The sequence below is a fragment of the Monodelphis domestica genome, chromosome 1, assembly GCF_027887165.1.
Source record: "Monodelphis domestica isolate mMonDom1 chromosome 1, mMonDom1.pri, whole genome shotgun sequence".
Classification (NCBI taxonomy): Eukaryota; Metazoa; Chordata; class Mammalia; order Didelphimorphia; family Didelphidae; genus Monodelphis; species Monodelphis domestica.
Window position 1 is genome coordinate 324,684,999 of NC_077227.1, and position 23,710 is coordinate 324,708,708.

At 40.2% G+C, this 23,710-nt stretch overlaps 1 protein-coding gene across 4 annotated transcripts in view; it reads left to right on the forward strand.

The window, feature by feature from the left end:
* BEGAIN (brain enriched guanylate kinase associated) overlaps positions 1-23,710 on the forward strand; it is a 284,146-nt gene that overhangs the window by 221,851 nt on the left and 38,585 nt on the right. For all 4 annotated transcript variants that reach the window (XM_056811266.1, XM_056811264.1, XM_056811267.1 and 1 more), the window contains one exon: positions 521-587. In XM_056811266.1, coding sequence (XP_056667244.1) covers positions 521-587 — 67 coding nt within the window. The remainder of the gene's footprint in view (positions 1-520; positions 588-23,710) is intronic.

Genomic DNA, 23,710 nt, shown 5'->3' on the forward strand with positions numbered 1-23,710 from the left:
CTTATAATCCTATATTTCTCCTTCTGCTCACAGTGCCTCACACCATTTTGAACCCCTAGCCTGGCGGTAAATGGAGAATTTTTGAATGAGCGATGGAGAGCCTTTAGGGTAACAGAATGAACAAAGTGAGATGGGCATAATCCCGAAAGCCTCCCTTTAAAGATGATATCATGAGAGATGAGATATATGTCTGTGTGTGTGACTTTGAAGCCTGAAACCTTAGCAATGATCTTTTTTTTTAAACCTTACCTTCTATCTGAGAATCAATACTATATATTGGTTCCAAAGGAGAAGAGCAGTAAGGGCTAGGCAATGGAGGCTAAGTGACTTGCCCAGGGTCATACAGCTGAGAAGTGTCTAGGGACAGATGTGAACCTAGAACCTCCCATCTCTGAGTCTGGCACTCTATTCATACTGAGGCACCTAAATGCCTCAGCAGTGATCATTAACTCATTTCCTCCCCTAGATTGAAGACTCTGGATGACTTAATTAAATGACTTAATAATCTCTCTTCTTTCAGAATACAAAACAACTACTTAGCCTTACAGAGGATTAACCAGGAGCTGGAAGACAAGTTATATCGAATGGTAAGTTCTCAACTGGGTCCTACATGGACGGTGTGTGTGGTCTTTAGATGTCAGGGTAAGGATGAGCATTCAGACAACCCATCCTATAGGCTTCAGAGGTGATGCCATCGTTTACTCTTATACGTGACTGGACAGCAATGCCCTCTTAGGCTTTATAAGACAGATCTCTGCCAAAATCTGCCTGGCCAAGAAAGAACCTATGTGAAAACCTAGGGTGAGAAACATTCTCCTCTTTTATCTCATGCCACATTAAAGTGCACCAAATAAAATTTGGCATTTAGAAGTATGAAAATTATCTCAAATGATATCTTTGTGGCTATTTCATTCAAAGGAATGAAAACCCACTCATGTCATCTCTGTGGACCTTTAATCTATTTCTTCCCCTGACATTCTACTGACAGCCCCTTCCTCTACTCCCTGTCACAAAGCCATAGAATGTTAGAGCTGGAAAGGACTTTAGAATCGTAGAATATAGAATGGCAGAGCTTCAAGGAGACCTGGAATCATAGAACAGAGAATGTCAGATCTGAGAGAGTCCTTAAAATTATAAAGTGTAGAATTTTAGAGTTGCAAAAGGTCTTAGAATCATAGAAGATAAAGTAGTAGAGCTTTGTGGGGTCTTAGAATAGTAAAACGTGTGATGCCAGAGCAGGAAGGGGTCTTAGTATTATAGATTATGAATGTCAGAGTTGGAAGGGGCCTTTGAATCCTAAAATATGGAATATTTGAACTAGAAGGGATATTCCAATATAGAATTAAGACTACTAGTACTTGAATAGATCTTAGAATCATAGGACAATAAAATTTCAGAAATGGAAAGTACCTTAGAGAATTCATTCTCATTGTTTTACAAAATAGAAAACTAAGGTCAAGAGAAGTTGTCATGTTCATGATATCACACAAAGAGAGAGTAATCTGTTGAATGAAAGCATAAATGAAAGGATGGATTAAGTTTAAGGCAAAAGTTAAATAATTGTAGTCAGAAATAATTATTCTGAAACAGATTTTTTTAAACTTTAAAAACCATTGATGTCTTTTGGTTTTATATCATACATATTTCCTACTATACCCTTCTCAGCTCCCTCTCTAGAAAGTAGCAAAAAATTTTAGAAGAGAGGAAAAAACCGAATTCAACCACACTAACCAATACCCCAGCCAAGCATCATGTTCTAATCTCATAGTCCTGTCCCTCTGCAAAGAAAGGAGATAAGTGACTTCTCATAACTGTTCCTTGTAGCCAACCAAGTTTAGTCATCATCATTTCAAAGCATTCAGGTTTAATTGTTTGTCGGTCATCATTCTTTCCATTTACATTGTAGTCGTGTGTGTTTTCTTTAGTTTGTTTCCTTCACTTTGCTTCAGTTCTTGTAAGTCTTCCTATTGCCTACATGATCCTAGAGGATGATTGCTGGTGTCTAGACAAAACAGTCCTGGAGATTTCTGGGGGTCCTCTTTGCATCTGAGACATCTTATCAGTCATCGGGAGGAGTGTGAAGTGTTTAAAGAAAGATGGAAACTGGGTCTGGGGATTAGCAGTGATGGTGACAGCTGACTCAGACATCTGGAAGGTAAGGCAGGGGCCAGAGAAAGGGATACTGAGGTGGCTGCAAAGATATATGGGATTTTACAATTCTTAGGAGCCAAGGAACCTGGAAAGGAAGCATGGAGGGACAGAGAGCTCTGTGACCTCAGTCAAGCCAGTTAATCTCCCTGGTCTCAAGTTTCCTCATCTGTAAATGAGAGGTTGATACCATATAAACTGTAAGGTCCTTTGCAACCCTTGAGAAGAGAAGAATCTTAACAGGTGAACTCATCAAGTTTTACCTCCCACTCCATCCAGGGTCAGTCTTTTCTCTGTCTCCTATGCAGGCCAGATTCCTTTTTACTTTGTCTTGCCTATAACATTGCCTCCCTCAATGGCTTCTGACAGCTTTCTTCTGTTTGAGTCTCTGTGTAGAAAGAAGAATGCTTGAAAACCACTGATTGCTCTTCTCCTTTAGGAAACTAAAGGAAACAATTTCACCAAATACTTTAGGGTCTGGATCCTTCTTTAGCACCCCTTCCCCCCCCCCAAATGACACTACATTGTTGATTGGAATGACAACCTACAGGAGTTGCTCATGAAATGCTTTTGAACTATTTCCTCTCTTCATTCTTTTTTAAACCCTTACCTTCCATCTTAAAATCAATATTGTGTATTAATGCCAAGGCATTAATGGTAAGGGCTAGGCAATGGGACTTAAGTGACTCTCCCAGGGTCACCCAGTTAGGAAGTGTCTAAGACCAGATTTGAACCCTGGAGCTCCCATCTCTAGACCTGGTTCTTAATCCCCTGACCTGCCCTCCATTTTCTATATTTTTAGGAAAATATTGGTGGCTTAGTGATATGGCTAGTCGACTTAATAACACATTTTTATTTCACTTAAAGTTTAAGAGATTTCCTTACAAAAGGCAGATATGATTATCCCTATTTTACTGCTCAGAGAACTGTAGCACAGAAAATGGAAGTCCCCTTTGAACTAAGACACAATTCCATAGATTCAAACTACAAGTCTCATATTCTTACTCCCGCAGAATGTAAGAAGTCTTAAGGAATAGCGTTGACATGATCCAATCCTATTTATCTTCTACGAGGTTCCTGATTTAGCTAAGGAGGCATCCTGAGAATCAAAGAGGGTCTGTAGGTAGAGGAAAATCACTGAGGCAGGGCAGGAATCAGGGACTAGGAGACCTACTGATCCTGCATAAGCAGATCTGGGCAAAGCCATCAATGAGCTAGAGGCAGAAATTCAGGGAAAGAATGAGTTCACAAATGGTGGGGGTCAAGGCAAGCAAAAGGGCAAGAAACTAAGCAAGCAGCTCAGAAAGCAAATGAAGTCTTGAAATAAAAGTAATTGATGCTTATATGGTACTTTACATTTCAGAATGCACTTTACATACATTATTACATTTGAGTGTCATAACAAGCCTTCAGGGTAAATAAGTACTAGAGAAACTATTCCCATTTTATATCTGACAAAAATGAAGACTTTGAAAGTCTAAGTGATTTGCTCGTGGCTACATAACTATAAAGTGTCAGAGGCAAAATTTTTACCTAAGTCCTCCTAACTTAAAATCCAGTATTCTATCTGCTGTATCTCTCTATGCCATACTATTCTCTGAGCAAAATTATAAGATGATAGGATCAATAATCTAGCGTTGGAAGACATCTAGTTCACCTTCCTCTTTTTACCACGAATGCCTCTTTTTATAATTCCTGCCGGGAATGGAATCAAAACCAGAATGTGTTCCTTTCAGGGACTTTAAGTGGGAAGTAAGCCACAGTACAGGGCTTAAGATCAGAAGAGTATGATTCAAAACCCAGCTTTGATACTTCCTACCTGTGTGACCTTGGGTAAGTTTCAGGTTCAGTTTTCTAAGACTCAGCTCCCTTATCTATAAAATGAGTGTATTGAATTAGTTGAGCTTGTTAAGGTCCCTTCCACTCTAAATCCATAATCCTATAGTCTATGAGATCTCTTCCAACTTTAAAATCCTATGTTCCAGGAGGTCCTAGGTTCAAATATGACCTCAGACACTTCCTAGCAGTGTGACCCTGGGCAAGTCACTTGACCCCCATTGCCTAGCCCTTACCACTCTTCTGCCTTGGAGCCAATACACAGTATTGACTCCAAGTCGGAAGGTAAGGGTTTTAAAAAAAAATCCTATGTTCCTGTGTTCACTGAATGGATAAGTGATACATACATGAATGATGAATACAGGTAATTCAGGAAAGATTCTGCCCCTTGTGGAAGAGGGATATTAGAAAGGCATGCATGCAAAGGACAGAAGCTGGAGATGGGGCAGCTGTCAGTCAAATGAAGATTCTGTTTGGAATGTTACTGGGAAAAACAGTTTGAAGCCAAGTCAAAGGTGACTGATTTCTGGGACTTGGCTGAGGGCTTCTGGGTTGATGGTAATGACTTTGAAGGAAGAAGCTGGGTTTATCTCTGGGACTTGGGATAATCAATTTGGAGGTAACTTGGATGATTTGAAGGCAGAAGAAGAATGACAATAGTCCATATATATCTCTCTGACTTGCTCTGTTTCATGGTAGTGACTGAATTGCCATTTCTCTCAATATCCTCTAACCTAAGGCTCTCTGTAGATAATAGGGAAATCCCAACCCTCTTACCTCCATCCTCTATCTTTCCTCTTTTCCCCAATAAACCCTTACTTGAGATAAAGAAGAGAAAGGAGTATTTCCTCTGAAACATCATAGCTCACCCTGAGTGACTTAGAAGGAGGCTGAGGAAGAAGGGGGAAAGGGAAACTGAAAGGAAGAAGAGGGGAGGAAGGGAGGTATAAAAGGGAGGAGGGTAGACAAAAGAAAGATAGCTGCCTGATCCATTAGTTATTATTTATCCATCAAATATACCCCCTCCAATATCATCTATTACACCCTGATATTGAAATCAGGTTTCTTTCATGCCAGACCTCATCCCTTTGACCCTTGTAGAAGATGTGAAGCCATTGTCACTGTTTCCATGGAGCCACTGGATGGGGGAAGAGTGGGACATGAGGTCAGCACAAGCTTTCCTTACAGAACGACCTAGCTAATGAGCCAGGAAGCTGCCCATGCAGAAGGAGCTCCAGGAAATGACCAAACAGCTCAGGCTGGCACTGTGCTGCCAACCCAGTTGGAGGCAAGGTTAGCCAAGCCAGTTAGTTCCTCTAATTGGAAACAGATAAGAAACACCTTGTGCTAGAAGTCAGAACAGAGAAGAGAGGACATATATGAAAGAGATGGATGACAATAATAGATGGAGAATTCTTTTCCTTCTGCCCTCAGACCAAGTAGATTAGGTACAAACCCTACCTGATGAAAAGGGAAGAATTAGTATCTGAACAGGTGTTTGAGAAAATGGGATTGTTTTCCTTCTTTCTTTCCAATCAACCAACACATCCTTTGTCCTCTGGATTTCCAGGGCCACACACTGCGGTCCAGGCTTCTATATCCTCTCCCCTTGACTATTGGAACAGTCTGCTGATGGTCTATTTGCCTTCAGTTTCTTCCCCTCTATTCACCTTCACCCACAGATATTAATCTTCCTAAAACACAGCAATGATTTTGTCATTTCCCAAATCCCCTCTTTGCTTGCTATTCAGAGCCTCTACAGTCTGGGCCCTGCCTACATCTCACTGGCTACAGAATTTTCTTTCTTTCTATGATTTTTTGAGATGATTGGAGTAGCTAGCTACTGAATCCATAGTATATACAGTTTATAGTGGATTTGAGCATAAGTTTCAATCAGACATAAGCCTCAATGGGTGCCACATGCCTTCCCAAATTGAGGCAGTGTAAGGATATAGTGGCAAGAGGGCAGCTGGGTGGCTCAAGTAGATAGAGAGCCAGTTCCAGAGATGGAAAGACCTGGACAAGTCATTTTACCCCCAATGCCTAGCCCTTACTACTCCTCTGCTTTGGAACCAATACACAGTATTGTATGGTTTGAAAAAAAAAAAGGACAGAGTAACAATAATGATGAATTTGGAATCGGAGTACCTGCTTTCTGGTCCCAGCTCTTTTCTTTTGACCTGTGTAACCTTGGTCAAGTAACTTTACTCCTCTGGCACTCTCAATATTCTCTTCTGTCAAATGGGGGTAAGGAGTGAGGGTAGAACTTAGGACCCCTCCCAGTTATCCATCTGTGGTCCTAAGCAACAGCCATCTCTTTGCCTATCCCAAGCCATCATCTTCCTATAGCTCTCTTTCCTTCCTTCTCTTTCTATACAAATCCTGCCCATTTTCAAGGCCAAACACTATTGCTTCTCCACAAGACTTTCCTTGATTGATGTGCAGCTTTCCCACATAATGTCCTCGCCCTCATCCCAATACCTATAATACTCACTATCTATTCTTGACTTGGCCATGCTCATAGTGGTTTTTTGTTTTTTTTTAAACCCTTACCTTCCATCTTGGAGTCAATACTGTGTATTGGCTCCAAGGCAGAAGAGTGGTAAGGGCTAGGCAATGGGGGTCAAGTGACTTGCCCAGGGTCACACAGCTAGGAAGTGGCTGAGACTGGATTTGTCATAGTGGTTTTTTAATAAATAAATGTTCAATTTCACAAACATTTATTAAGCACCAGCTCTGAGCAACTGAGGCACCGAGCATACAAAGACACAAATAAAAAAGTCCCTGCCTTTAATGAATTTTCATTTGACTAAGGAATCCAATATGTATACAGAGTATATAATACATGATCATTTAAAAGGAACATATACTGACACCTAAAGGGATCTGCCAAAGTTTCATGGATGAGATAGGCCCTGAGCCAAGCCTTAAAAGAAGATAAATGTTCCAGAAATTGAATTTAGTTTAATTGAATTGAGTTATTGACTAAGTAATGGCTGAGTGCAAAACCTCCTTAGAATGACCAGAAATCAAATTAGGGCATGGGAAATGTGAATTTAAAAATGGCTTAGAGAGATGGAAGGAAAAATGATTGATGGACCAATGTTCCATTGAGAAGAGAGAAAATCATGGGAAGGAATCCAAAGATAATTCTGAATACATTGGTTTGTTTTGGTTTGTTTTTTTTTAATTGCCAGGTCCTCGAGCCCATTGTTTGTGGACTTGGGGGAATAGATATAACAAGACTCGTGGAAGATGGAATGAGGCTGTGGGGCACCGGACAGGAAAAAAAATAAGATAGCTTTTGAAATAATTTTGAATCCTAGATTCGTTACTCAGTGGGTTAGCTACTTCTCTCTCCCATCATTGTGTTATTCACAAATTTGATAAGCAAGCTTGTCCCTTTCATCCAAGTCAAAATTTAAAATGCTGAACATGTACAGCAAGGCCAAGAACACTGTGCAGAACCACCATTTAAAAAATCCTTCCATTCATCAGGATGTTTGTCCAAACAGCTATAAATCCACCTGACTGCTCTATCATCAACTCTACATCTCACCGTCTTGTCCACAAGGATCTCAAGAGCAAGTAAAAAAGCTATAAACTCATGAAGCAAATGGCAAGCTCTGCTGACATTTTCTCTAATATGAAAATCCACCATTTTAGAAACCACATCTTTAGTTACCTAGAATAATGGATGCTTTCAGAGCTGAACAAGACCTTGGGATTATAGAATATAGAATGTTAGAGCTGGAAAGGGCCCTAGAATCATAGAATATTGAATATCAGAGCTAGAAAAGACCTTAGAACCATAGAACATAAAATAGCTGGGAAAGGACCTTGAGAATCTGAGAGCTACAAGCAATGTGGGTCCAACCCCCTCATATTCACAGGTGGAAACTGAGGCATACAGAAATCTGCTGAGTGCCAAGCATGGACTGTGTCTTCTATAACTTTGAATCTTGTCTTGTTCCTAGAACAGTAAATCTTAATAAATATTCATTTAATTCCTCAAAGTAATGCAGTAAATCAGAGGCAACCCCACATCTCCAGGATACTGTTTTTAATAATGGAATTGTAATCAGCTTGAGGGAGGATCCTGATGTGGCTCTTCTCTTCTGAACCTTGTGGGAGGTGGCAAGAGGGAAGTATGAACAAGTATGGTTTCATTAAATGCTCTGTGGGAATAAGTATCATTCCATTATGCAACAAGTGATTGGTGTATCCAGAGTTCCTTGGGTAGCATCCATGAGCCCCACAAGTGTGGGGTTAATAAATAACTCTTTTATAATTATCCAAGAAGCAAATGGAAAACAACAAGAAACTCCTCACAAAATTGGTTCTAATTACTCTGCTGGCATGTGTGTTCAGCTAGTATCCCTAGCCTCAAGAATGTGGCTGAAAAACTGATATAAAATGGGAGCCTACATGATTAGCTGGAAGGAGAAACCAGAGCACAGGGAACCAGAGCAAAGGCAGGAACCTGCAAGATATGTTTGGAGGGAAGAGTTTGACCATAAAGTCAGGGAAACTGATCTACTGGGCAGCAGGTTCCTTACTACCAAAGCTCTTGGGGTTAGCATCTTAGATTGTCTTCATCAAGCTCTGAGAAGAGATATTGGTCAATGTGGAGGTGGTGGTTTGACTTGCCTGGCACATGTGGCCTCCAATTTCTCCCTGCCCTGTGGTATGAAATAAAAGAATAACACAGTGAGCTTGCGGAAAGCTTTAAAAGCCAAGAAAATAGCATTTGAACTTTGCTTAAATGATAGTTTCTGAAGGATCATTAGCCTTAGAACTGAGGAAACAGTTAAAGATCAAGCAACCCAATCTCCCTTATTTTATAGATGAGGAAACTATAGAACATATGCCTGAGAATTTTAAAAAAGCATTTATTAAGCACTTAATGATGTCAAAGTACTGTGCTAATGACTAGGGATACAAATTAGGAAAGTAAGAAAATGCTGTTTTTAGGAGCTCACATTCTTCTAATGGGGGAGTCAATGCACATAGGAGGGAGCAGCAGCAAAGGCCCAGTGGCAAAGAAATCAATCAATTCATCAGCAATTCTATTTTTTAACCCTTACCTTTTTAAACCTTTTGTCTCAGAATCAGAACTGTGTATGGATTCCAATGCAGAAGAATGGTAAGGGGTAGGCATTGGGGTTAAGTGACTTGTCCAGAGTCACACAGTTAAGGAAGTGCCTGAGACCAGATTTGATTATAAATTCTTTCCTTCTCCGTAGATCTGACAGGTAAACTATTCTATGTTCCACTAACTTACTTATAATATCACACTTTACATTTAAATCAGATATCCATTTTGACCTTATCTCGGTATCAAATGTGAGATATTGATCTAAACCTAATTTTTGCCATACTCTTTTCTAATTTTCCCAGCAGTTTTTGTCAAATAGTGAGATCTCCAAAAAACAGGAATTTTTAAATTTATCAAACACTAGATTGCTGAGGTCATTTACTTCTAGTCTATTCCACTGATCCTCCCTTCTATTTCTTAACTAGTACCAGATTGTTTTGATGGTCACTGCTTTTATAGTACAGTTTAAGATCTGGTACCACTAGGCTAAGGTTAGATTTGAACCCAGAACTTCCTATCTCTAAGCCTGGCTCTCTGTACACTGAGCCAGATGCCCCCTCCATCAACAATTATTAAGCATCTGCTATGCACTAGGTACTTTGCTCAGCTCTGGAAATATAAAAAGAGCCAAAAGACAAACCCTGGTTTCGAGGAGCTTACAGGGGAGACAGCATGCAAACAAATATATTCAAAGCAAGCAATAGCCAGGATAAATAAGAAATAATTATAATAAGATATAATGATAAAATAAGAGTGAAGGCACTGGAATTAAAAAGGGTTAGGAATCACTTTCCATAGAAGGTGAGATGTAAGTTGGGACTTACAGGAAGCCAGGGTTGTCATTAGTCAGAAAGAAGGAAGGAGAATGTTACAGAAATGGAGGACAGCCAAAGAAAATGCCCAGAGCAGAGAGACGCTCTCTTTTATTGTGGAACAGCCAAGAGGCCAATGTCACTGGATTGGAGAAAATGTGTTGGGGACTAAAATGTCTGAAGACTGGAAAGGAAGGAGGGGGCTAGTTTATGAAGGACTTTGAATGCCAAATAGCATTTTGTATTTGCTCCTGAAGGAAGGCTTGTGGTAATGCATCTTCTTTAATGTTCCTCCCACTGATAAAACTCCATCTATTTCTGATGTTGAAGCATTTGATAGTGCCAAGGACTTTGGGGATGAAAATTTTATTTTCTTCAACTTCAGTAATTGTACTGAGGAGTTAGAGGTTAGGCTGCATCCTTCCTAATTCTATAGGAAAGTTTTACAGGATTGGGGATATGGACTAGTGTCCTCCAATGCTCTCTCATCTTATTTATTTAAAAAGCACAAGTTTAATTGGAGGAAAAATATTAGAGGGAATAAATCAGGAGAGTCCCTAGTCAAGCTGATGAGCAACAGGGAATTTGTGGTTGACTTTTATTGAAGAGCAGCCACCCTCCTTGTGGCCTCTAAAGGCAAGCTGGAAACACTCTAAGAGACTGCCAGTGTTTTTTGCCCTTTGTCCCTTTCAGCAAGAAGTAGGGGTGGGGGCTTTCTCTCCCTTGTCTCCAACTGGAAGCAACAATGGAAAGTGGCCTCACAAGCCTATGGTGTGTGCAGCTCAGCTAAGATCTTGCCTTTGCAAGAAAACTTTCTTTGAGCCCCATGCCTACCCTCTGAAATTATCTTCAATTTATCCTGTCTATATCTTGTTCATATTTAGTTGTTTGTGTGTTGTCTTCTGCATTGGGCTTTGAATAACTTTAGAAAAGGGACTATTATTTGCCTTTCTTTTTATTCCAAGTACTTCGCATAGTACTGGGCCACTTAATAAATATTTGTTGACAGCAACAGGTCAATTGCTACCAACAGGTAGATAAAAACCAGAGCCCTGGAAGTTAATGTGCAGCAATGCTTGCCTAGTCATGTCTTAACATGAACAGCTTTGGGGGTAGGTCTGGAAAAAGGACAGTGGTCTTGGAAGTGCTGCTATTTGGGAATAGCTGGTTGGCTCAGTGGATTGAGAGCCAGGCCTAGAGACAGAAGGTCCTGTGCTCAAATCTGTCCTCATATACTTCCTAGCTGTGTGACCCTGGACAAGTCACTTAAACCCCACTGCCTACTCTTCTCTGTTCTTCTACCTTGGAACCAATACATAGTATAAATTCTTAGATGGAAGGTAAGGGTTTAAAAAAAAGTGCTGCCCTTCTCAGAGATTTGGGGCTCTATGTCTTCAGCTAATTCCACCAGGGTCCCAAGGGAAGGTGGTGCTGATATTTTTGCTCATCTGGAACAGGCCACCTCCTATCTTTGCCTTAGATGCCAACTAAGCTGGCATGCCTGCTAATTGGTAACAGTTGGCAAGAGTTGCTAGTAGTGGCTGGGATGGTGGGCCCTTTTCCCACAGTTTGTTCCCTTGTACCCTTGGCTACAGAGGACAGACTAGAGGAAAGACAAATGGTCTACAAAGAACTGTTTGCTATTTCTGGGATTCTAGGTCTTCAACTCAAATTCTACCAATGTTCAAGAATTGTTAGTTAAGGTGATATTGGTGGTTTTACCCATCTAGCACATTTCACCCCCTGTTTCTTTGTCAAGAGGTTGTGGAGTTTAAGCTAGGTTGGCTTACCTGCCCCTACAGGCAATTAAAATGGACCTTGGAAATAATGTAGTCCAATTCCCTCATTTTACAGATGAGGAAACTAATAGCCAAAGAAAGTAATTTGTCCAAGGTAATACAGAGATTTAATGCATAGCCAAAACTAGAACCCCATGTGTCCTGCCAGTATCATGGTGATGTTTTTCATGCAATCTCCAAATTGATAAAATGCCATTTTCTTGGAACAGACAATTTTTAAAAGGAGTTTTAATACAAATTAGTGGGTTCATACATCAGCAAGATTCAGATACTTGAGGGACTTCTACACTAAGAGGAAGGAACTCACTTGGAATGCCAGGGCCTTAGGTTAGAAGAAATGAACAGATGTTAGAATGAAATTGAAGACCTCTGTAGATCCCAGGGCTGGAAGTCCAGAGCCCCAGCAGAACTAGAAATAGGAGACAAGACTCATGCATTGATTATTTTAAGAGACTATTCTTGGTACCATTTTAGATGTCCATTTTAGTAATCCTGGCTCTGTGACCAGGTACCTACTGTGTAACCTCAATTTTTTTCTTCTGTAAAATGAACATAATAATCCCTCCCTTTCCTCCCTCAAACAATTGTTGAGGAGCAAAGGAGATAATGAATGAGAAAGTACTTTGTAAACTGTAAACTAATGAGAGATTATTATATGAATGCGAGGGATGATTATTATTAGTCTAACACCTAAAAGCTGAGAACCATGAACTGTCAAAACTGGAGGCGCCTTGTGAATGAACATGGCTAGATTTGCTGAGATGAACTCGTTTCATAGTCTGACAGCTGCAAACCTTCCTTCTTTCAGACCCCAAACACTCCAGGAAAAAGAAGGGGGGTAAAAATGAGCCAGGCAAATTCATAACAGAGGTTACATACCATTCACTCATTTATTCAGTTATGCATTTAAGTATCTTGTAAATCCCAAAGTTCTATAGATGTGTGAATCACTGTTAATCAACAAGCATTTATTGAGTATGTGGAGATAATAATTCAAGCACTCACTTATTGGTAACTGTCTTATCAGAGATTCCCTTATAAAATAATGGCCCAACTACACTGAAAAATTTGGTATCTGGTACCCCCTCAGGGATAGCCATGAGCTTCCCTTATAAGCATTCAGATTCACAAGGCTTCAAAATATCAAATAGTTTTATTTGTACAGTAAAGGTCAATGAAAAGACTCATACAAGAGATGTACCTCAACACCCCTCCTGGACCACCTTCCCATCCATCCGAATACCTATAGAGTCTCCATGACTGAAGTTCTGGCAAGACAAAAAATTAGGGCTTACTTCTCCACACCAATGCTTTATGCTTTTTTTTGCCAGCAGCTAACCTTTCTTGGCATGCCACTACTGTTGCCTTTGTCTTCTACAAAGGGTGCAGCTTTTTCTCAGGGCTCTCAATGCCTTTAGCTCTCTGACTTGCCACTCCCCACTATTAAGCTATTCTCTAATATTGGCAACTATCAAGTATTTAGACCATAGAGGAAATATACTGGAGCCTTATCTGATAGTGTTTGCAACTCATTCCCACTTCTGAAGTACCAAGAGCCTCCAGTCTATTTAAACTTGCTTCTTTTTGATTCTTTAATCCCAGGACTCCCTCATCTATCCAAAGTATATCTTCATACCTTTATGGTATGGTATACCCTTTTCCTAGATTGCTCAAACAGATCTCTGTTCCATATTAGCCATAAAAGCTTATGGCAACTTCATTGAATTTTATTTTAATTTATTTTAAAATAAATCTTTAACAAATGAGGTTTTAATTGTGAGAGTTTAAAGGGGGAGAAGGAATAGAAAGGTGAGATATGATTCTGTCTCTTTGGGACTTTATAAATTTAAAAGTTCATTGCCTATTCTCTTCTTGCCTTTCTCTTCTTTTTTCTCTGGGACAGCTGGGTCAGGTTATACAAATTATCCTGGCTATTTCTTCAAATAAGAAAAGGAGGGGTAGCTAGGTGGCTCAGTGAATAGAGAGCCAGGCCTGAAGACAGGAGGTCCTGGGTTCAAGCTGTGTAGCCCTGGGAAGTCACTATTTATGGTTTTAGTTTGGAGTTTTAGTTTTGTATGAGTGTGGTACTCTTATAATAATGACCAACATGGAAGTGTGTTTTGCATGAAAATAAAAAAAATTAATAAATAAGAAAACATACTTTGGACCAATAAAAAAGGAAGGAATGATAGTCCTTTGCTACATATTCATTCACTTATTTATAAAGTAAGTATTTATTGAACAAGTATGGTTTTTTTAAGTGCTTACTGTTTATCAGGCATTGTGCTAAGTAATCAGGATACAAATAAACAAGGTAGTTCCTGACCTCAAGGAGCTTATATTTTAATGACAGAAGACCATATATAAAAGAAACTGGAATGAGAGGATTAGTATGACCACAACAGCTGACATAGAGATAGATGACCAAGAAGTGCAGCGGAGGCCTAGACCCCAGCAAGATAAGGCAGTAACTCACCTATCACATCCACCTTTCTGAGTCTCCATCTAAGAGGCAACCCAAAGGCAGACACCAAGTTTCTGAGAAAAGGAGATAGAGACAATAATCTGAATGTAGAAGGTATAGCGAGTGGAGATGGCCAGGGAGTCAGTCCCCATTCACTTACAGTTGGCTGTGTGCTAGGCACTGTCCTAGGTGCTGAAGATACCTAGAAAGTCAAAAACAGCCTTTAGCTTAGGTTCTAATGGGGAAGCAATGTGCACATCAGTACTCTATACTAGATATATACAGAGAAGATGTATCTTAGAGAAGTCCCTAGCAGCTGGGAGAGACAAAGAGAGGTTTCCTACAAAAGATAGCATCTGTCTCAAGTCCTGAAGAAGGCCATAAGAGACAGGGGAGAGAAGGGGCAGAGTATGACAGGTATGGGGTGTATTGCTAGGACCAAGGCATGAAAATGGAAGATGGAGAACCATGTATATGGAACAGAACATGTGCCAAAATGGCGATATTTTAAAGTGTGTGGAAGGGATTAAAGTTTAAGAAGACTATTAAGGTAGGAAAGGGCCAGATTGGATGACCGTTTGTTAGGTATACCTTAGAATAGTTGATTACACCGGCACAGACTAAATCTCAATGCCGAATGGAACTGTGTGATTCTGTGGAGTTCTGCAAATGTGTCTCTTTCTGCATGTGTATGTACATAGACATTTTTTTTCCTCTGGGGAGACTAGCTGTGTGATAATGTTTTTATTAATAGCAGTGCTGAATTATATTATCACCCTTCAATCTTTGGGTGCAGCTGGAGTCTAGATGATTTCCAAACAGAAAGAAACTAACACAGTTTTTAAAAGGAAAAAATATTCTAAATATGGCTTTGACCTGGATAAACTCACAAAGAAACGAACACACAAGTTACCAGCTCTTTCAATGTGTTCCAATTCATAAAAAAGATGGGGGGGGGGGGAATGAGCCTTATACTACATAGTGTTTGGAAACTCATAACAAGTCAAGAGGTCAACCTGCTATCTTAATAAAATCATAAGTTTTCTTTATTATCTGTAGATAGAAAGGGGCTGCCATCAAAACAAGGGAAAAGGAGAACCTTCTAATTTCCTGCAAGCTCCACCATTTCTCTCTCTCTCTGTCTCTCTCTCTGTCTGTCTCTCTCTCTCTCTGTGTCTCTCTCTGTCACTCTCTCTGCCTCTCTCTCTCTGTCTCTCTGTCTCTCTGTCTGTCTCTCTCTCTGTCTCTCTCTGTCTCTCTGTCTCTGTCTCTGTTTCTCTCTATCTCTGTCTCTGTCTCTCTGTCTCTCTTTCTGTCTCTGGCTCTCTCTCTCTCTCTCTCTCTGTCTCTCTCTGTCTCTCTCTCTCTGTCTCTCTCTCTCTCCCTCACCTTTTGTCTCAGGTAAGGGCTAGGCAATTGGAATTAAGTGACTTGTCCAGCATTACCAAGTGTCTGAAGCCAAATTTGAATCCAGGATCTCCCACCTCCAGACCTGGCCCTCTATCCACTGTCCTACCTACCTGCCCTCTAAGGACATTTTCTAAGCCTATATGTTACAGAAGAGCTGCTGATATGTATCAATTGAAGAATTCCTCCTAGCTATGAAATTATGGCCTTGAACAAAAAATAAGCATGATGTCAAGACCAGAAATAACTACATTATAGTGGGAGGCAGCTAGGTGATGCATTGGATAGAATGCTGGATCTGGCTGTAGTCAGGAGGACCTGAGGTCAATCCCAGTCTTATATACTTAGTAGCTGTGTGACCCTGGGCAAGTCATTTAATGTCTTTGCCTCAGTTTCCTCAAATGTAAGATGGGGCTAAAAATGGTACCTATCTCCCAGGCTTGCTTAGCACTTAGCATAGTGCCTTGGCACATAGTCAGCACTTAATAAGTGCTCATTGTTTCCTTCTTTCCTCCCTCAAGGGCAAAACTATATATTGGGAGGCTGGGATTTGTCTTTGGTGTGTGAGCCTACCCATATCAGAGTTTCCTTATCCTTTTCCCTGAATCCTCCATTCCTACTGCAAATGTCTAGGGTATTTATGCTATCCCTCCTCTCGTGTTATAAAGGAAATATCCTTGTTACAAATTCACTCAAACTGAGTTGTAACTCAATCATGCTCCCTGTCTTCTTTGATGGGGATGGAGTGGGTGGTTGTTTTATTTTTAAAGAGAGCCATGGGGACAGTACAATGATTACTTCAAATAATGATTAACTCAAACATCTAATAATGGAATTTCAGACCTCAATTATAAATGAGATTCATGTTGGGTTGGGGAAGAGAAGGGAGCTTCCCAGAGTCCTTTATAACCCACAGGACACCTTCTGGAGTATTAGATTCACCTTGTTCAGTACTTAAAGTGACCACAAAAAAAAAAGAAAAAGAAAGAGAAACACTATTGAGGCTCTTCTTAGTGAACAGTTTGTACTCTGCAAAAGTTATTCCTCTTTGCCTTGACCTAGATGGCCATCTAAGATTTTCCCCCACTGTTCCCCCAAATTAATTTTTTATCCCTGTACTAAGCAATTATAAGTGGAGGAAAAGGAAAGCCATTTTCACCAGAATGACTTAGATGGAAGTACTGAGGTAGGTGCCCAGAAGTCACTCCTGCCTTTGCCTCCAGTGTGAACTTCACATTCAGGCTCACTACCCAGGAGTGTCTATGGGAAATAGGTTACATTTTCCCCTAAGAGGAATAAGAACATTAACAAGTATGAAGGCTACTTAGGAAAAGGAAGAAAGCCTAGGATCTTGTGCCAGCTAGGTCACTTACTGTGGGATTCTGAATAAGTCATTTTCTTATTCCCAATCCTTTTTCTCCTCTATAAAATGGGGGATGCTTTGAGGTGACATATAGAGGAGCTTGCCTCAGAGTCAGTAAGACCTGAGTTCAAGTCCCTCTTCTGATCCATATTGCCTTAATGACCCTGGGCAAGTCACTTAATCTTCTCAGTGTTCTAGGCAACATTTTTAAGAATATAGGAGGCAGATAGCAGCTAGATAGCCCAGAGAGAGTTCAAATCTGGCCTCAGAAACTTCCTATCTGTGTGACTCTGGGCAGGGCACTTAATCCCCATTGCCTAGTCCTTTCCACTCTTCTGTCTTGGAACCAGTGCATAGTATTGATTCTAAGAGGAAAGGTAAGTGTTTAAGACTCTTAAGAGACCCAGAGGAGGAGGCTGCCCTGGCAGAGGGAATTTTCTCATTTGCCAAATTCCCTATACCAGTGAAATCATAGGTCCAGTCCTTCTCTCTAAAATGGGAATAATTACTCATATATAGAATGACTCAACATCTACAAAATGCTTTCCTTACAACTCTGTGACTTTCATATTCAAAGATATTTAATTTTCCCAATTATATACAGTAATAATTTTAGACATATATTATCCAAAATTATAAGATCCAAACTCTCTTCTTCTCTCCCCCCCACTCAGAGATGGTAACCAATTTGATATGGGCCACACATGTATTATCATGCAAAACATACTTCCATATTGGTCATTGTTGTAAGAGAATACTCATATAAAACCAAAACTCCAAAATAAAATCATAAATACACTGAGATGAAAAATAGAATGCTTTGATCTGCATCCATCTGACTCAACAGTTCTTTCTCTGAAGATGGGTAGCATTCCCCATCATGTCTTTCAGGACTATCCCAGATCATTACATTGCTGAGAGTAAACAATTTTTCACAGCTGATCATCATGCAATATTGTTATTACTGCATACACAATGTTCTCCCAGTTCTACTTATTTCAGTGCATCAGCTCCTGCAGATCTTTCCAGCTTTTTCTGCAATCATCTTGCTTATCATTTCTTATAGCACAATACTATTCCATCACTCACCTATACCACAATTTGCTCAGCCATTCTCCAATTGATGGACATCCCCTCAGTTTCCAATTCTTTGCCACTATAAAAGAGCTGCTAGAAATATTTTTTGTACAAATAGGTCTTTCCCCCCTTTTTATAATCTCTTTAGGAGACAGACCCTCTAGTGGTATCAAAGGGGTATCAATTTTATGGTCCTTTGGACACAGTTCCAAATTGCCCTCTACAATGGTTCATTCAGTTCACAACTCCATCAACAATGTATTAGTGTCCTAATTTTGTCTCATCCCCTCCAACATTTATTTCTTTGCTGACACTGGCCAATCTGATAGGTGTGAGATGGTACCTCAGCATTGTTTAAATTTTCATTTCTCTAATCAAAAAGGATTTAGAACATATTTTCACATGATTATTGATAGCTTTGATTTCTTCAAATGACAACATTGTGACTTTTGCAAGCATCATTATCCCCATTTTACAGTTAAAGAAAAAGGCATAGAGGATTAAAGACAGCTCTAGGAAGCATCAGAGCTGAGATTTAAATCTGGGTCTTTCTTGACTACAGTATCTGCTAAGAAAACCCCAAATGGGGTCACAAAAAATTGCCCATGACTAATCAACAAAACAACCATAAACAACAGCAACTTTCTTGACTCTGGGCTTGGTGTTCGTTCTCTACCATATCATTCAGCTTCCTCAGTAGTAAAACTGTTGCAGCCTCCCTCCCAGGACAATTGTAAAGATGAGATGAAATGAGATAATGGGTATAAAGTACTTTGTAAACTGTAAAGAAATGTGAATTATTATTTATCAGGAATTAATGAGAGGAGAGACAAAGAGGAAATGGACTTGCTGAGGAGTGAATTCTGTAAATTCTGAGTTAAATACTGAGTTAACTGTGTATAGAGGGAGTCCTGGGGTGAGTAAGAAAAACTTCCATAAGTCTTGATCCTTAGGGAGAAAGAAAACTTCCATAAGGTGTTATCCTAGCTCTCATTGAGTTTTCAATCTAGAAGAGGATAAACGGGCACAGAAAGGTATAAATGAATGCAGTGATTTCTTTTTTCCATCAGCTCATGCCAGTACTATTTGAGATCTTACAATGTTTTTACTAAAAAGAGGTATCTAGTTAGAGGTGGTAGACTTCATCCTTCCTCTGTCACTAACTCAAGAAATGACAATGGAAGGGACCTCACTGATCATTAGCTGCCCCACTCTTTTTCCAGAAGGAATAAAGATCCAGGTCTGCTCGAAACCTCCATTTTCACATCTGACAAATGGGAATGATTACTAGCCTCACTCAGTGGTGTTCTGAGGGTTAAATAAGATGTGTAAATGCTTTGAAGAGTTAAGACTGCTATAGTTTTTTAATATAATTCAGTATCCTTTGTTTACATCAAAGTAATTTCAAACCTGGGGGGTAGCTAGGTGACTGTACACCTCTGGGCTGTAGTACAGAAGACTCATCTTCCTGAGTTCAAATCTAGTCTCAGACACTTACTACCTGTGGGACCCTGGACAAGTCACTTAACCTTATTTGTCTCAGTTTCCTTTACTATAAAAAAGATGGAGAAAAAATGGCAAACCACTCTAGTTAATTTGCCAAGAAAATTCCAAATAGAGTCATGAAAGAGTCAGACATGACTGAAATGGCTGAACTCCAACAAAATTTCAAACCCTCTTCCCTGATCAAGCCTGATCCCCAGATCAAACCCTCCTTTCTGATACAACATTTAAGCAAAAATATCTGGTAGAATGGCTGCATCTGGCAATCTAAACAATATTCTGACTTCGTGGTTCCTTGTCTCTTTGACACAAAGGAGTCTAACAGCTTGTGATTCAATCAGTAATCATGCCTTGTATTTCTATAGGACATTGAAAAAAAACTTTCCCCAAAACAGCCCTGTGAAGTAGGTTGTACAAGTATTGTGATGTCCTTACAAGATGGAAAACCAGGGTTCAGAGAGAAGTGAATTGCCCTGAGTCTCACAGCTACAAGAGTCTAGACTCCAATCCTAGTGTTTTTTTTTCCCTAGGCCACCTTGTCTGCAAGGTGATCTTGATAAACTTGTACAGGACTCAGTCAGGACATCCTACAAAATTAAATTGCCCAAGGACAAGGACCACATTTTAATGTATCTCACCAGTGGTGTCAAGCACAGGACCTTAAACATAGGAGGCATTCAGGAAATATTTGCTGAATTAATATTAAAGCCAAGATGTCTTTTGTCCATTCTGTACCTTGACAGTTTTATCCCCAAGAAAAGTAGATGTATAAAGTGTTTAAAAGTCTAAAGTTAGTTAAAGAATATATCTTCAGGAAACCTTTCTCTTCACTCCCCTCGGCAATCTAGACTAACCTTTCTTATGGGTAAATCTTTCACTCCTCTGCTCAGAAATCTGCACTGTCTCATGACTTTCTAAACAAATAAGCTTCAACCTCCTTTGCATCAAATCTGATATAATCTGATATTGGTCATTATTGTTCCTGGATAAATTCCATTCTTCTTCTAAATTGAATGATTTGTTAACTTCTAACTATGTGCCCTTTACTTTGTTGTTCCTGTGTCTGCCTAAACCAGCAACAACGAACCTTTTAGAGACCACATGCCCAAACTGTACCCTCAAGCCTCCTATGAGCCCCCTGCATTGCCCCAGACAGGGGAGGGAAGAAGCGCTCACATTGTACTGCTGGGCAGAGGGGCAGGGATGTGAAAAATGTTCCCAGGCACTGTGGAGAGGAGAAATGAACAAGCCCCTCTGGCATGCAGGGGCACACATATTATGGGTTGCGCCAACACAGGCCTAAACTGTTCCCTATGTCTGGAATGCCTTCCCCTCTACACTTAATGAATTTCTGCCCATACTTCAAAGCCCAGATCAAATGCCATCTTCCCCAGAAGCCTTCTCTGGTACTCTCAGGGAGCAATGCCTTTCATCTTCTGGACCTCACATAGAGCATCTCTGGTAAATCATTATATTGTGTCCACTCTGTGTCGAGAACTGTGCTACATGCTAGGAAAACCAAGACAAAAATGTAATGGTTCCTGCCTTCACGAAGCTTACATTCAATCATCAAATAGATGTGTGTGTATATGTGAATGTATCCAAAATACATACTCAATAAGTACAAGGTAATAGGGAATGGACTATTGGAAGCTGGTGTGACTAGATAAGATTCATGCGACCCAAGCTGAGCTTTGAAGGAAACCAGGATAACTAAGAGCACAGGTAAGGAGAGGATGCATTCTAGTATCAGGGTCAGCAATGACAGAGGGACATGGATAGGAAGTGAAATATTGTGTAATAAGGCTGGTTTGGCTGGATGTAGAGTGTGTGGAAGTGAATAAAGGATAATGAGGGTGGAAATGCAAGTTGGAGTCAGGTTGTGAACAGCTTTTAAGGCCAGCGGAATTTTTTTATCCTGTAGGTAATAGGGAGCCTCTGAAGTTTATTGGGGAGAGAGACAGAGACAGAGAGAGAATGAGAAGAGAGAGAGGAAATTAAATGAGAGAGAGGGAGAAAGAATGAGAGAAGAGATCAAGAGAAGGATAGGGAATGAGAAAAGAAAATGAGAGGGGGAGAGGGGAGGAGAAAGGAGGGAAAGAGGGAGGTAGGGAGGAAGAGAGAGAAGGAAGGAGGGAAGGAGGGAGAAAGAGAGACAGATGAGGGAAAGAGAGAGAGAGAGAGAGAAAGGGAGGGAGGGAGAAAGAGAGACAAGGAGAAAGAGAGGACAGACAGAGAAAAAGACAGAGAGAGAGAGAAGGGGAGAGAGGGAGGGAGGGAGAAAGAGAGAGAGAGAGAGAGAGAGAGAGAGAGAGAGAGAGAGAGAGAGAGAGAGAGAGAGAGAGAGAGAGAGAGAGAGAGAGAGAGAGAGAGAGAGAGAGAGGTCAGACTCATGCTTTTAGAAATATCACCTTGGCAGCTGTGTAAAGAATATATTAGGGAGAGGAGAAATTTGAAGCAGAGAGTTCAGTTAGGAGACTATTTCAAAAGTCCAAGAAGGGGTGATAAGGGTATTATTTTGTATTATAGTTATGTGGGTATGTGCCATATTCCCTTATTAGAATGTTAGCTCCGTGGACATGGGGACTACATCTAATCTAAGCTTTCTATCTGTCTTCCCAAGTAGCTGGCACAGAATTCTACAAACTGTAAGAATGCACCTGATAAGCATTTGTTAAATTGAATTGGCTCATGCACGGATGTCAGAGCAAGTTTTCAGACATCTCCTGCTGCCATGCTTCCCCTCCATAGCAAATCCCCTCAGGCTCAGTGTGGGAAGGAGGGAGAGTTCATAGAAAGCTAAGTTTCCCTGGGCAGATTTGCTGGGATTTGGGGAGTTTGCTGACTCTGAAGGATTACACCTGGTCTCAGGTGCTGGCAGAAGTAGGTGCAGACCCAATACTCCCTTGTAGGCCAGAAGGTCCCACATCCAAAACCACAGGAAGGAGAAATGTCTCAGGGAAATCCTTCTCTTCCTTTGGCTAGAAAATGGAGATTTGAGCAGCCAGACAACCAGAGACTTATCATACAATGTGAATGCTTGAAGGGACCTGAGAGGTAATTTAACCTCACTTGCCTCAGTTTTGGTGAAAAAAAGATCCACAGAGGTTAAGTGATTTGCTCTCAAAGTCACACCAGCAATAAGCAGCAAATTCAGCTTCAAATTCAGCAGGCAAAACAAACAAAAAAGTTCTTCTACATTTTCTTTAATTTGTTGGCTATCCTAATTTTCTTTTTTGTTGCCAAATTTAAATAAAAGGACTAACCCCTCTATAATTCTAGAGTTAAATAGGATCTGATGAGGTAGACTAGACTTACAGCAGTTCTTTTTGTAGTGGCAAATAAATAGAAATTAAGGAGATGCCCATCAATTTAGGGAATAGCTGGACAAGTTTTGGTATATGAATATAATGGAATACTATTGTGCTGTAAGAAATGATGATGAGATTGGTTTCAGAAAAAACTGGGAAGAGTTGTATGAGCTGATTCAGACTGAAATGAGCAAAACCAGTAGAACACTTTATACAATATCGTATTACAGCATCGTAAAAGCAAATACCTTTGAAAGACTTATAAACTCTAATCAATGAAATGAGTGCTTACAGTTCCATAGGATTCATGCAAACTACCTCCTGGCAGGAAGATGGCAGACTCTGGGTGAAGACTAAAGCATCTGGGTTTTTTTTGGATTATAGCCAATGCAGGAATTGGTTTCACTTGACTGCATTTTTTTTAAACCTTTACCTCCCATCTTGGAATCAATACTGCGTATTGGCTCCAAGGCAGAAGAGTAGTAAGGGCTAGGCAATGGGGGTTAAGTGACTTGCCCAGGGTCACACAGCTGAGAAGTGTCTGGGACAAGATTTGAATCCAGGACCACCGATCTCTAGGCCTGGCTCTCAATCCACTGAGCTACCCAGTTGCCCCCTTGACTGCATTTTTGTTACAACAGAATTGTTTTTTGTTTTCATAGGCAGGAAGAGGAGAGGGAGATTTTTATTTAAAAAAAATTTTTTTAAGAAGAGGTAATCTGACCCAACCTCTTACCTTAAACAGTTTAATGTCTCAACAAACTGTCCAGTATTGTTCATCATCAAAATCATCCTTCAGGATCTCCTGGAGGTTTCATAGCATTCCTTGCTAATTGTCATTAAATTGTTCATGAATATGTCATACTTTCCTGCCTTGCTTACTTTCAGTCAT